At 45.1% G+C, this 13,941-nt stretch overlaps 1 protein-coding gene across 3 annotated transcripts in view; it reads left to right on the top strand.

Annotated features, from left to right (window-relative positions):
* The window catches only part of TYMS (thymidylate synthetase), a 54,684-nt gene extending 44,169 nt beyond the window's left edge, over window positions 1-10,515 (top strand). For all 3 annotated transcript variants that reach the window (XM_077270323.1, XM_077270322.1, XM_077270321.1), the window contains one exon: window positions 10,217-10,515. In XM_077270323.1, the coding sequence (XP_077126438.1) occupies window positions 10,217-10,354 (138 nt within the window). In that variant the 3' untranslated portion in view covers window positions 10,355-10,515. The remainder of the gene's footprint in view (window positions 1-10,216) is intronic.
* The last annotated feature ends 3,426 nt before the right edge of the window (window positions 10,516-13,941 follow it).

The raw sequence follows: 13,941 nt of genomic DNA, 5'->3' as shown, positions 1-13,941 counted from the left end.
TACATCTACAGCTGTCCCTTACTGGGAGGTGCTATACACTTACTCCTGATTTTAAAGCTGTGATCAGGAATAAGCCCTTTTAATGACCACCGTTTTAGTGCTTATCATGGGTTGTTTTTTGGGGGGGGGGTTTTTACCCTTTAACAATCTAGTAACTTTTTTTCACAATGGACACTTTGGCTGTTTACTCCTACTTCCTGATTGTGCTGTCCTTTTCAGGAAGAGTTCTGTTAGGGTACTGTCTCACAGTGGCACTTTGGTCGCTACGACGGTACGATCCGTGACGTTCCAGCGATACAGCGATATCCATGCGATATCGCTGTGTCTGACACGCAGCAGCGATCAGGGACCCTGCTGAGAATCGTACGTCGTAGCAGATCGTTTGGAACTTTCTTTCATCGCTGGATCTCCCGCTGTCATCGCTGGATCGTTGTGTGTGACAGCGATCCAGCGATGCGTTTGCTTGTAACCAGGGTAAACATCGGGTTACTAAGCGCAGGGCCGCGCTTAGTAACCCGATGTTTACCGTGGTTACCAGCGTAAAAGTAAAAAAAAAAAAAAAACAGTACATACTTACATTCTGGTGACTGTCCCCCGGCGTTCTGCTTCTCTGCACTGTGAGCGCCGGCCGGCCGGAAAGCGAGCACAGCGGTGACGTCACTGCTGTGCTTTCCGGCTGGCGCAGACACAGTGCAGAGAAGCACAGCGCCGGGGGACAGACACCGGAATGTAAGTATGTACTGTTTGTTTTTTTTTACTTTTATGCTGGTAACCACGGTAAACATCGGGTTACTAAGCGCGGCCCTGCGCTTAGTAACCCGATGTTTACCCTGGTTACCCGGGGCCTTCGGCATCGTTGGTCGCTGGAGAGCTGTCTGTGTGACAGCTCCCCAGCGACCACACAACCACTTACCAACGATCACGGCCAGGTCGTATCGCTGGTCGTGATCGTTGGTAAATCGTTTTGTGAGACGGTACCCTAAGGCTCCATATTATCAGAAGCAGGATTTCAATGACTGGTAACACTTCAATATACAGCTGATAACACAGGATCCACCAATCACAGTAGGCGATGTCTGAGCTGACCCTGCTCCTCCTCCCTTCATAGTGAGCTTTGCACAAGCTCATTAGGCACTTCAATACAAATGGGTCAGTCTGTTCATTGTGACTATGTACACATGTGACTTCCTGAAACACGAAGCTAGCGTAAAAAAAAAAAAAATCTCTAGTGGCCAGTATGTTGATTTTTCTCTTTTAAATTTTTTAATTAGATTTATTTTTAATCAGGTTTTGGGAGTGGGGTGGAATACACAAAGCTGACTGAATTATCAATGCATGATTTTCTGATAATGGCTTCCTTTTTAAATGGTTCCTCTTCTAACTTTGGTTTCAAAACAAAACTACAGGTGTTTTCTGCAAAAAAAAAAAAATGTAAATGATGTGCTTTGAAGAAAAAATTGGATCATAATCATTCAGAATTATACTAGTGCAAGACTAAAAGTAACTACCGTATATACTCGAGTATAAGCCGAGATTTTCAGCCCATTTTTTTGGCTGAAAGTCCCCCTCTCGGCTTATACTCGAGTCATACCCGGGGGTCGGCAGGGGAGGGGGGGCGGGGGCTATCTAATTATACTCACCTACTGCTGGCGCTGTGCAGTCCCTGCTTCTTCCAGCGCTGCATATTCTTCCTGTATTGAGCGGTCACATGGTCCCGCTCATTACCGTAATGAATATGAGGCTCCACCTCCCATAGAGGTGGAGCCGCATATTCATTTTGGTAATGAGCGGTAACTGTGACCGCTCAATACAGGAAGATGCAGCGCTGGAAGAAGCAGGGACTGCACAGCACCAGCAGTAGGTGAGTATACAGCGCTGCGCGATATTTACCGCTCCTCGTTCCGGTGCGGCTCCGTCATCAGCGTCCTCTGGCTGTGATGCTCAGGTCAGAGGGTGCGGTGACGTAGTCAGTGCGCGCCCTCTGCTGAACGTCAGTGCTGAAGATGGAGCCGCACGAGGAGCAGGTAAATATTGAAAATGCCGGGGATCCTAAGCGAAGAGAGGTGAGTATGTGATTTTTTTTTTTTATCGCAGTAAAAGCATATGGGGCAGTGACTGTACGGATCATCTGTATGGGGCCATAACGCTTGTGCAGCATTATAATGGGGCAAGTGACTGTACGGAGCATCTTATGGGGCCATAACGATTGTGCAGCATTATATGGGGCAAGTGACTGTATGGATGATCTTATGGGGCCATAACGTTTGTGCAGCATTATATAGGGCAAATGTGTCTATGGAGCATCTTATGGGGTCCTTATTACCCTTTATGCAGGATTATATGGGGCGTATTTTAATATGGAGCATCTAATGGGGCCCATCAAACTTTATGGAGCATGATATGGGGCTCCTGATTCAATATGGATATTCAAAAACACTTAACCTACTGATGTCTCAATTAATTTTACTTTTATTGGTTTATTTTATTTTATTTATCTATTTTTACTTTTGAAATTTACCGGTAGCTGCTGCATTTTCCACCCTAGGCTTATACTCGAGTCGTTAAGTTTTCCCAGTTTTTTGTGGCAAAATTAGGGGGGTCGGCTTATACTCGGGTCAGCTTATACTCGAGTATATGCGGTAACTACAGGGTGGTCCATTTATATGGATTCACCTGGGTGGGCCATGTATATGGATACACCTAAATAAAATGGGAATGGTTGGTGCTATCAACTTTCTGTTTGTGGCACATTAGTATATGGGAGGGGAAAAACTTTTCAAGATGGGTGGTGACCATGGCGGCCATCTTGAAGTCAGCCATTTTTTTTAATGCAACTTTATAAATGGCCCACCCTTTACTGATAAGATCAGTGAATTAATAAGCCGTGTAGAACAATGCACTCACGTTTATCTTTACTGCAATATGAACAAATCCTTGCAGGGATCTAGAGGTGTAGTATTATAATGAGACACAATGTCACGGGATAGTAAGTGAAATTACATTTTTTGTGGATTATAATACGCGCCCCAAATTTGGGGCAGAAAATGTGTGTGTGTGTGTGTGTGTGTATATATTTACTGCGGGGGGGGGGGGGGGGGGGTCATTCCGTGTCAAGTGAACCAATGATTTTTACCTCTATATTTTTAATTCTTTTGAGATTTTGTTATTTGGTAAAGTGTGTCAGAGAATGCAAAATGTGAAGAAAAAAATTTCGGTGTTGCCTGCCTTTACATTTCTCCTCATAACTCAGGCTAGAAAAAAGATAGAGAAACCAAATAAACACCATTCTACTCAGAACTGTACAGGTTTTCACCAGATATGTCACAAGAGTATCTTTAATAATTATTTTAGCCATGCAAAAGCAAACGCAAAACTTTAAAACGTATTTCCGAAATGCTATCCTCCTAGCCACATCTGTACCAAAATACAAGCTGGGATCGTGATGGGATCATATTTTAAGAAGTAAAACTATTACCATGTCCGAAAATCTCAAATTCTGATCTGTTCAGCCTGTGGTGTAGAAGTGTGGGGTCTATATTTACCAAATAATCCATGATTTTTAGATATTGCTGTATTATTTTATTATGTTACAGAGTATTAGAAGCAGAAGAGGACAGAGGAGAAGCTTTGTTAGGGCTGAGGATGACCAGGGGTAGAAGGTGACTGCAGAGCAGATGACAGGCCAGCAGCTCAGGCCGCCAGAGGCCGTATTCACACCAAATCTAACACCCAGGAAACTCCTCAAATGTAGGGAGAAACATACTCTTAACCCCTTCCCGACCCATGACGCCTATGCGGCGTCATGGAATGATCGCATCCCTGCAGATCGGGTGAAAGGGTTAATTCCTATTTTACCCGATCTGCAGGGAGAGGGGGAGTTGTACTTCAGCCTAGGGGGGGTGGCTTTGCCCCCACGTGGCTACGATCGCTCTGATTGGCTGTTGAAAGTGCAACAGCCAATCAGAGCAATTTGCAATATTTCACCTATGAAAATGGTGAAATATTGCAATCCAGCCATGGCCGATGCTGCAATAGCATCTGCCATGGCTGGAAATCATGTACTGGCCCCCCCCCACCGCCCCCGATCTCCTCCCCAGTCGTCCGTTCTGTCAGGTACCCCCCTCCGTCCCCCTGTTCGCTCCCCCGTGCTCCTGTCCGCTCCCCCGTGCTCCTGTCCGCTCCCCCCGTCCTCCGATCCCCCCCCCCCCTGTGCTCCGATCCACCCCCCCCACCACCCCCTCATACTTACCGATCCTCCCGGTGTCCGGCCGTCTCCTCGCTGGGCGCCGCCATCTTGGAAAATGGCGGGCGCATGCTCAGTACGCCCGCCGAATCTGCAGGCTGGCAGATTCGTTACAGGTACATTTTGATCGCTGTGGTAGGTTCTACCACAGCGATCAAAATAAAAAAATAATAAATAAACCCCCCCCTTTATCACCCCCATAGGTAGGGACAATAATAAAATAAAGAAAATATTTTTTTTTCTTTTACCACTAGGGTTAGGGTTAGAACTAGGGGTAGGGTTAGGGGTAGGGTTAGGGTTACGGGTAGGGTTAGGGGTAGGGTTATGGCATGTGCACACAGAGCGGATCGGCCGCGGATCTGCAGCGGATCGGCCGCGGATCCGCAGCGGATCGGCCGCGGATCCGCAGTGGATCCGCAGCGGATTGGCCGCGGATCTGCAGCGGATTGGCAGCGGATCCGCAGCGGATTGGCCGCGGATCCGCAGCGGATCGGCAGCGGATCCGCAGCGGATTGGCCGCGGATCTGCAGCGGATTGGCCGCGGATCCGCAGCGGATTGGCCGCGGATCCGCAGCGGATTGGCCGCTGCGAATTCGAAGCAGTTTTCCATCAGGTTTACAGTACCATGTACACCTAAGGAAAACCAAATCTGCTGTGCCCATGGTGCGGAAAATTCCGTGCAGAAACGCTGCATTGTATTTTCCGCAGCATGTCAATTCTTTGTGCGGATTCCGCAGCGGTTTACACCTGTTCCTCAATAGGAATCTGCAGGTGAAATCCGCACAAAAAAACACTGGAAATCTGCTGTAAATCCGCAGGCAAAACGCAGTGCCTTTTACCTGCAGATTTTTCAAAAATCGTGCGGAAAAATCTCACACGAATCCGCAACGTGGGCACATACCCTTAGGGTTAGGGTTGGAATTAGGGCTAGGGTTGGAAATAGGGTTAAGAATAGGCTTGTGGTTAGGGTTACAGATAGGGTTAGGGGTGTGTTGGGGTTACAGTTGTGGTTAGGGTTGGGATTAGGGTTACGGTTGGGATTAGGGTTGGAATTAGGGTTACGGTTGTGTTGCGGTTAGGGTTGTGGTTAGGGGTGTGTTGGGGTTAGGGTTGTGATTAGGGTTATGGCTACAGTTGGGATTAGGATTAGGGGTGTGTTGGGGTAAGTGTTGAAGTTAGAATTGAGGGGTTTCCACTGTTTTAGGCACATCAGGGGTCTCCAAACGCAACATGGCGCCACCATTGATTCCAGCCAATCTTGCGTTCAAAAAGTCAAATGGTGCTCCCGCCCTTCCAAGCCCCGACGTGCGCCCAAACAGTGGTTTACCCCCACATTTGGTGTACCAGCGTACTCAGGACAAACTGGGCAACAACTGTTGGGGTCCAATTTCTCCTGTTACCCTTGCAAAAATAAAAAATTACTTGCTAAAACATAATTTTTGAGGAAAGAACAATTATTTTTTATTTTCACGGCTCTGCGTTATAAACTTCTGTGAAGCACTTGGGGGTTGAAAGTGCTCACCACACATCTAGATAAGTTCCTTCGGGGGTCTAGTTTCCAAAATGGGGTCACTTGTGGGGTGTTTCTACTGTTTAGGCACATCAGGGGCTCTGCAAATGCAATGTGACGCCCGCAGACCATTCCATCAAAGTCTGCATTTCAAATGTCACTACTTCCCTTCCGAGCCCTGACGTGTGCCCAAACAGTGGTTTACCCCCACATATGGGGTATCAGCGTACTCACAACAAACTGGGCAACAAATATTGGGGTCCAAATTCTCCTGTTACCCTTGTGAAAATAAAAAATTGCTTGCTAAAACATCTTTTTTGAGGAAAGAAAAATGATTTTTTATTTTCACGGCTCTGCGTTGTAAACTTCTGTGAAGCACTTGGGGGTTGAACGTGCTCACCACACATCTAGATAAGTTCCTTGGGGGGTCTAGTTTCCAAAATGGGGTCACTTGTGGGGGGTTTCTACTGTTTAGGCATATCAGGGGCTCTGCAAACGTAACATGATGCCCGCAGACCATTCCATCAAAGTCTGCATTCCAAAACGTCACTACTTCCCTTCCGAGCCCCGGCATGTACCCAAACAGTGGTTTACCCCCACATATGGGGTATCAGCGTACTCAGGAGAAACTGGACAACAACTTTTGGGGTCCAATTTCTCCTGTTACTCTTGCAAAAATAAAAAATTCTGGGCTAAAAAAATATTTTTGAGGAAAGGAAACACATTTATTATTTTCACGGCTCTGCGTTATAAACTTCTGTGAAGCACTTGGGGGTTCAAAGTGCTCACCACACATCTAGATAAGTTCCCTTGGGGGTCTAGTTTCCAAAATGGAGTCACTTGTGGGGAGTTCCTACTGTTTAGGCACATCAGAGGCTCTGCAAACGCAACCTGATGCCCGCAGAGCATTCCATCAAAGTCTGCATTTCAAAACGTCACTACTTCCCTTCCGAACCCCGACGTGTGCCAAAACAGTGGTTTACCCCCACATATGGGGTATCAGTGTACTCAGGAGAAACTGGAAAACAACTTTTGGGGTCCAATTTCTCCTATTACCCTTGGGAAAATAAAAAATTGTGGGCTAAAAAATCATTTTTGAGAAAAGAAAAATTATTTTTTATTTTCATGGCTCTGCGTTATAAACTTCTGTGAAGCACTTGGGGGTTCAAAGTGCTCACCACACATCTAGATTAGTTCCTTGGGAGGTCTAGTTTCCAAAATGGGGCCACTTGTGCGGGAGCTCCAATGTTTAGGCACACAGGGGCTCTCCAAACGCGACATGGTGTCCGCTAATGATTGGAGCTAATTTTCCATTCAAAAAGCCAAATGGCGTGCCTTCCCTTCCGAGCCCTGCCGTGCGCCCAAACAGTGGTTTACCCCCACATATGGGGTATCATCGTACTCAGGACAAACTGGACAACAACATTTGGGGTCCAATTTCTCCTATTACCCTTGGGAAAATAAAAAATTCTGGGCTAAAAATCATTTTTGAGGAAAGAAAAATTATTTTTTTATTTTCACGGCTCTGCGTTATAAACTTCTGTGAAGCACCTGGGGGTTATAAGTGTTTACTATGCATCTAGATAAGTTCCTTGGGGGGTCTAGTTTCCAAAATGGGGTCACTTGTAGGGGAGCTCCAATGTTTAGGCACACAGGGGCTCTCCAAACGCGACATGGTGTCCGCTAACGATTGGAGCTAATTTTCCATTCAAAAAGTCAAATGGCACGCCTCCCCTTCCGAGCCTTGCCGTGCACCCAAACAGTGGTTTACCCCCACATATGAGGTATCGGCATACTCAGGAGAAATTGCCCAACAAATTTTAGGATCCATTTTATCCTGTTGCCCATGTGAAAATGAAAGAATTGAGGCTAAAAGAAATTTTGTGTGAAAAAAAAGTACTTTTTCATTTTTGCGGATCAATTTGTGAAGCACCTGGGGGTTTAAAGTGCTCACTATGCCTCTAGATGAGTTCCTTGGGGGGTCTACTTTCCAAAATGGGGTCACTTGTGGAGGAGCTCCAATGTTTAGGCACACAGGGGCTTTCCAAACGCGACATGGTGTCCGCTAACGATGGAGATAATTTTTCATTCAAAAAGTCAAATGGCGCTCCTTCCCTTCCGAGCCTTACCATGTGCCCAAACAGTGGTTTACCCCCACATGTGAGGTATTGGTGTACTCAGGAGAAATTGCCCAACAAAATTTAGGATCCATTTTATCCTGTTGCCCATGTGAAAATGAAAAAATTGAGGCTAAAATAATTTTTTCGTGAAAAAAAAGTACTTTTTCATTTTTACGGATCAATTTGTGAAGCACCTGGGGGTTTAAAGTGCTCACTATGCTTCTAGATAAGTTCCTTGGGGGGTCTAGTTTCCAAAATGGGGTCACTTGTGGGGGAGCTCCAATGTTTAGGCACACGGGGGCTCTCCAAACGCGACATGGTGTCCGCTAAAGATTGGAGCCAATTTTTCATTGAAAAAGTCAAATGGCGCTCCTTCCCTTCCGAGCCCTGCCGTGCGCCCAAACAGTGGTTTACCCCCACATATGAGGTATCAGCGTACTCAGGACAAATTGGACAACAACGTCCGTGGTCCAGTTTCTCCTTTTACCCTTGGGAAAATAAAAAAAATTTTGCTAAAATATCATTTTTGTGACTAAAAAGTTAAATGTTCATTTTTTACTTCCATGTTGCTTCTGCTGCTGTGAAACACCTGAAGGGTTAATAAACTTCTTGAATGTGGTTTTGAGCACCTTGAGGGGTGCAGTTTTTAGAATGGTGTCACTTTTGGGTATTTTCAGCCATATAGAACCCTCAAACTGACTTCAAATGTGAGGTGATCCCTAAAATAAATGGTTTTGTAAATTTTGTTGTAAAAATGAGAAATCACTGGTCAAATTTTAACCCTTATAACTTCCTAGCAAAAAAAAAATTTGTTTCCAAAATTGTGCTGATGTAAAGTAGACATGTGGGAAATGTTATTTATTAACTATTTTGTGTCACATAACTCTCTGGTTTAACAGAATAAAAATTCAAAATGTGAAAATTGCGAAATTTTCAAAATTTTTGCCAAATTTCCGTTTTTTTCACAAATAAACTCAGAAATTATCGACCTAAATTTACCACTAACATGAAGCCCAATATGTCACGAAAAAACAGTCTCAGAATCGCTAGGATCCGTTGAAGCGTTCCTGAGTTATTACCTCATAAAGGGACACTGGTCAGAATTGCAAAAAACGGCAAGGTCATGAAGGGGTTAACATCCAGTTCATGTATTGTACAAACCAGGGCTACGAAGAGGAGGAGAGTTTGTTATAACATCGGTTACAGGAAGCAGAACCCATCACAGGGACTCTGCAATACTGGACTGTCATCCCATGTAGTGGAAATAAAGACAGTGAAGTCCATGAAGTGGTAGAAGGCGGCACAAGATTGGCAATGGATGACAGAACTGGTGATGTGACCTGTGAATATGATCGGCGCTGGTGGTGGCTACTGGACTCTCCAAAGATTGTGAAAATGAAGAAGTAGAATTTACTTTTTTGCACCTTCTGGTCCAGCGCCGTCCTTTGTGTATCCAAGAAAACCAGACATTTTAAGGCCATGTGCACACGTTCAGGATTTTTCGCTATAAAAACGTGAAAAAAACGCTTACATATGCCTCCTATTATTTACAGGGTATTCCGCATTTTTTGTGCGGAAAAAAAAAAGCAACATTGTTCATTAAAAATGCGGAATTGCGGGGATTCCGCACACCTAGGAGTGCATTGATCTGCTTATTATGCAGATTATGTGCGGTTGGTACCCAGGGTGGAGGAGAGGAGACTCTCCTCCACGGACTGGGCACCATATAATTGGTAAAAAAAAAAAAGAATTAAAATAAAAAATAGTGATATACTCACCCTCTGGCCCCGGAGTGTTCCCGCCTCTCCGGGGCATGCTCTCTCTTCCGTTCCTATAGAATAGATGGTGTGGTTCAGGACCTGTGATGACGTCGCTGTCTTGTGATTGGTCGCGTGACCGCTCATGTGACTCACGTGACCAATCACAAGCCGCGACGTCATCTAAGGTCTTTCAAGCGCTCATTCTTAGGAACGGAAGCTGCCGGTTACATCAGTAAGGTCCAGGCTGCGTCGGAGAGGTGAGTATATCAATATTTTTTATTCTTTATTTTACACATTAATATCGATACCGATTCCCGATATCACAAAAGTATCGGATCTCGGTATCGGAATTCCGATACCGCAAATATCGGCCGATACCCGATACTTGCGGTATCGGAATGCTCAACACTAGCAATAACACATTAGCATCGTGATTTTTGAAGAATTAAAGCAAATGTTTGAATTTTCCCTTTAAGCAAAGTTTTGAATTGTTTTTTTTTCTTTTCCTGAACATGTTTTATACTGCATTTTAGGTTTCGTATTTTGTAACAAAAGTTGACAAGGTTATCTCTTTGTATTTCAGCTTCAAAGGAAACCTAAGCCATTCCCTAAACTTAAAATCCTACGGACAGTGGAAAACATCAATGACTTCAAAGCAGAAGATTTCCAGCTTGAAGGCTACGACCCTCATCCTACCATTAGAATGGAAATGGCCGTGTGATATTTTCAGAAAATTCTTTATTTTTTTTTCCCCCCTCATACTTTAGCGCTTATTTAAAAAAAAAAAAAAAAAAAATTATTACAGTTGAGATGTCCTAAACTAAATAATGTTACTTGGTGGTGTATATGTATGTGTATAAAGCAATTCTATAGTAAACATGATATTTACAAACCAGTTATTTCTTTAAAATATATATATTTTTTTATTTGGTGACCACTTAATGCTATATGAAGTATATATCCACTATGACCACGTCCTTTAGTATTCCAGGACGCATGGAAGTTAGATGTGGTTTGGGGTTTTTTGTGTTATAGTTGGCAGGGACCTCAATGGTCATCATGTCTAACCCCCTGCTCAATGCAGGATTCACTAAGCCATCTCAGACAGATGTCTGTCCAGCCTCTGTTTGAAGACTTCTATTGTAGGAGAACTCGCCACCTCTCATGGCTGCCTGTTCCACTCATCGATCACCCTCCCTTTCAAAGTTTTTTCTAATATCTAATCTGTATCTTCTCTGTTTCATTCCAATGCTTCTCGTGTTTCCATGTGCAAATGAGAATAAGCATGATTCCTCTACACTGTGACATCCCTTCAGATATTTGAAGACAGCTATTACCGTATATACTCGAGTATAAGCCGACCCGAGTATAAGCCGACCCCCCCTAATTTTGCCACAAAAAACTGGGAAAACTTATTGACTCGAGTATAAGCCTAGGGTGGAAAATGCAGCAGCTACCGGTGAATTTCAAAAATAAAAATAGATGCTCCATACCATTCATTATTGCCCCATAGATGCTCCATATAAAGCTGTGCCATATATAATGCTCCATACCATTGATTATTGCCCCATATATTATCCATATATAGCTGTGCCATATAGAATGCTCTGCACCGTTCATTATGGCCCCATAGATGCTCCATATAAAGCTGTGCTCCATATACAATGCTCTGCACCGTTCATTATGGCCCTATAGATGCTCCATATAAAGCTGTGCCATATATGCTCTGCACCGTTCAGTTTGGCCCCATAGATGCTCATTATAAAGCTGTGCCCTATATGCTCTGCACCGTTCAGTTTGGCCCCATAGATGCTCATTATAAAGCTGTGCCCTATATGCTCTGCACCGTTCAGTTTGGCCCCATAGATGCTCCTTATAAAGCTGTGCCCCAAAAACAATGCTCTGCACCGTTCATTATGGCCCCATAGATGCTCCATATAAAGCTGTGCCATATATGCTCTGCACCGTTCAGTTTGGCCCCATAGATGCTCCTTATATAGCTGTGCCATATATAATGCTCTGCACCGTTCAGTTTGGCCCCATAGATGCTCATTATAAAGCTGTTCCCTATATGCTCTGCACCGTTCAATATGGCCCCATAGATGCTCCTTATAAAGCTGTGCCCCATATACAATGCTCTGCACCGTTCATTATGGCCCTATAGATGCTCCATATAAAGCTGTGCCATATATGCTCTGCACCGTTCAGTTTGGCCCCATAGATGCTCATTATAAAGCTGCCCCATATGGAATGCTCTGCAGCGTTCAGTTTGGCCCCATAGATGCTCCACATAAATCTCTGCCATATATAACGCTGCTGCTGCTGCAATAAAAAAAAAACAAAACACATACTCTCCTCTTGCTTGCAGCTCCCCAGCGTCCGGTCCCGGCGTCTCTCCGCACTGACTGATCAGGCAGAGGGCGCCGCGCACACTATATGCGTCATCGCGCCCTCTGACCTGAACAGTCAGAGCGGAGAGACGCCGGGAAGACAGAGCGGCGCCCGGCGTGTGGATCGTGGACAGGTAAATATGCGATACTTACCTGCTCCCGGCGTCCCGCTCCTTCCCCCGGACAGCTGGTCTCCGGGTGCCGCAGCCTCTTCCTCTATCAGCGGTCACCGGCACCGCTGATTAGAGAAATGAATATTCATTTCTCTAATGAGCGGTCCCACGTGACCGCTGTACAGGGGAAGAGTTGCGGCACCCGAAGACAGTGTGACGGGCAGGGGGAGCGTCAGGATCGCCGGGACTAGGTAAATATGCCTCAGCGCTCTCTCCCCCTCACCCGCCGTCCCTGCCACAGACCGTGACTCGAGTATAAGCCGAGAGGGGCACTTTCAGCCCAAAAATTTGGGCTGAAAATCTAGGCTTATATACGGTAAGTCTCCTCTTAGCCTTCTTTTTTGAAAGCTAAACATTTCCAGATCCTTAACTGTTCCTCGTAGGACATACTTTGCAGTCCGCTTACCATCCTGGTAGCTCTTCTCTGAACTTGCTCCAGTTTTTCAATGTCTTTTTTAAAATGTGGTGCCCAGAATTGGACACAGTATTCCAGATGAGGCCTGACTAATGAGGAGTAGAGGGTGATAATTACTTCACGTCATCTATATTCTATGCTTCTCTTAATACATCCTAGAACTGTTTGCATTTTTTTGCTGCTGCATCACACTGTTGACTCATGTGCAATCTGTGATCTATTGGTATAAGCCTTTTTCACATGTGCTGTTGCTTAGTTCTTTTCCTCCCATTCTATAGATGTAATTTTCGTTTTTCTTCCCCAGATATAGAATCTTGCCTTTCTCCCTATTAAATACCATTCTATTAGTCACTGCCCATTGTTCAAGCTTATCTAGAGTCTTCTGAATCCTTTCTCTGTCTTCTCTAGTGTTGGCTATCCTAGCATTGCATTGTCTGCAAATTTGATCAGTTTATGTGCAGTTCCTTTATCTAGATCAATTATAAAAAAAAAATGTTGAACACTGGGGCCAGGACAGAGCCTTGTGGTACTCCACTTGAAACACTTTTCCAATTGGATGTGCAACCATTTATTACCACAATTTCAGTGCGATCACTAAGCCTGTTATGGTGAACAGCAAACAGACGAGTTTTTCAGCACATTTTTATTTGTGCTGAAAGCGCCCCCCTCGGCTTATACACAAGTCACGGTACAGAAAGCCGGCGGAGCAGCGGGTGACAGAAGCCGGCGGCTTCCAGCACACATCATACTCGCCCACCTGCTCACCCCCCGGTCCTGGCACTGCATCTCGTTCTGGTCGCCACCTGCCAGCAGCTCTTCCTGTACTCAGCGGTCACGTGGTACTGCTTATTAAGGTAATGAATATGTACCCATCTCTACTCCCATAGGCGTGGAGTGCATATTAATTACGTTAATGAGTGGTACCACGTGACCGCTGAGCACAGGAAGAGCTGTAGGCCGGCGGCCGGAATGAGATGCAGCGCCAGCACCGAGGGCGCGCAGGTAGGTGAGTAGGATGTTTTGGTTTTTGTTTTTTTTTGTCAATAGAAAACATGCATACAGGGACGAAACGGGGGAGGCATTCATTCCAGGACAGGGAAGGATGAGGCATGCATACAGGGACGGAACAGGGGAGACCTGCAGACAGGGATTTTATTAAGAAAATTCTTTAAAATAAGTAGTCCATTCAGCATAAAAGTCACAATATGCCCCCAATATGGGAAGAGTTCCTTGGGCAGAGGCGTTTCGAACCGAACGCTTCTTAATCCATGCAAGTATTAGGAAATCTGTCCCACCTTGGAATCTAAACCTGGTGCTCAATGCACTTTGT

Source organism: Ranitomeya variabilis, chromosome 6 (assembly GCF_051348905.1).
Source record: "Ranitomeya variabilis isolate aRanVar5 chromosome 6, aRanVar5.hap1, whole genome shotgun sequence".
Lineage (NCBI taxonomy): Eukaryota > Metazoa > Chordata > Amphibia > Anura > Dendrobatidae > Ranitomeya > Ranitomeya variabilis.
Note: the sequence above shows the minus strand (reverse complement) of the source record. Positions and strands in the feature narration are given on the sequence as shown.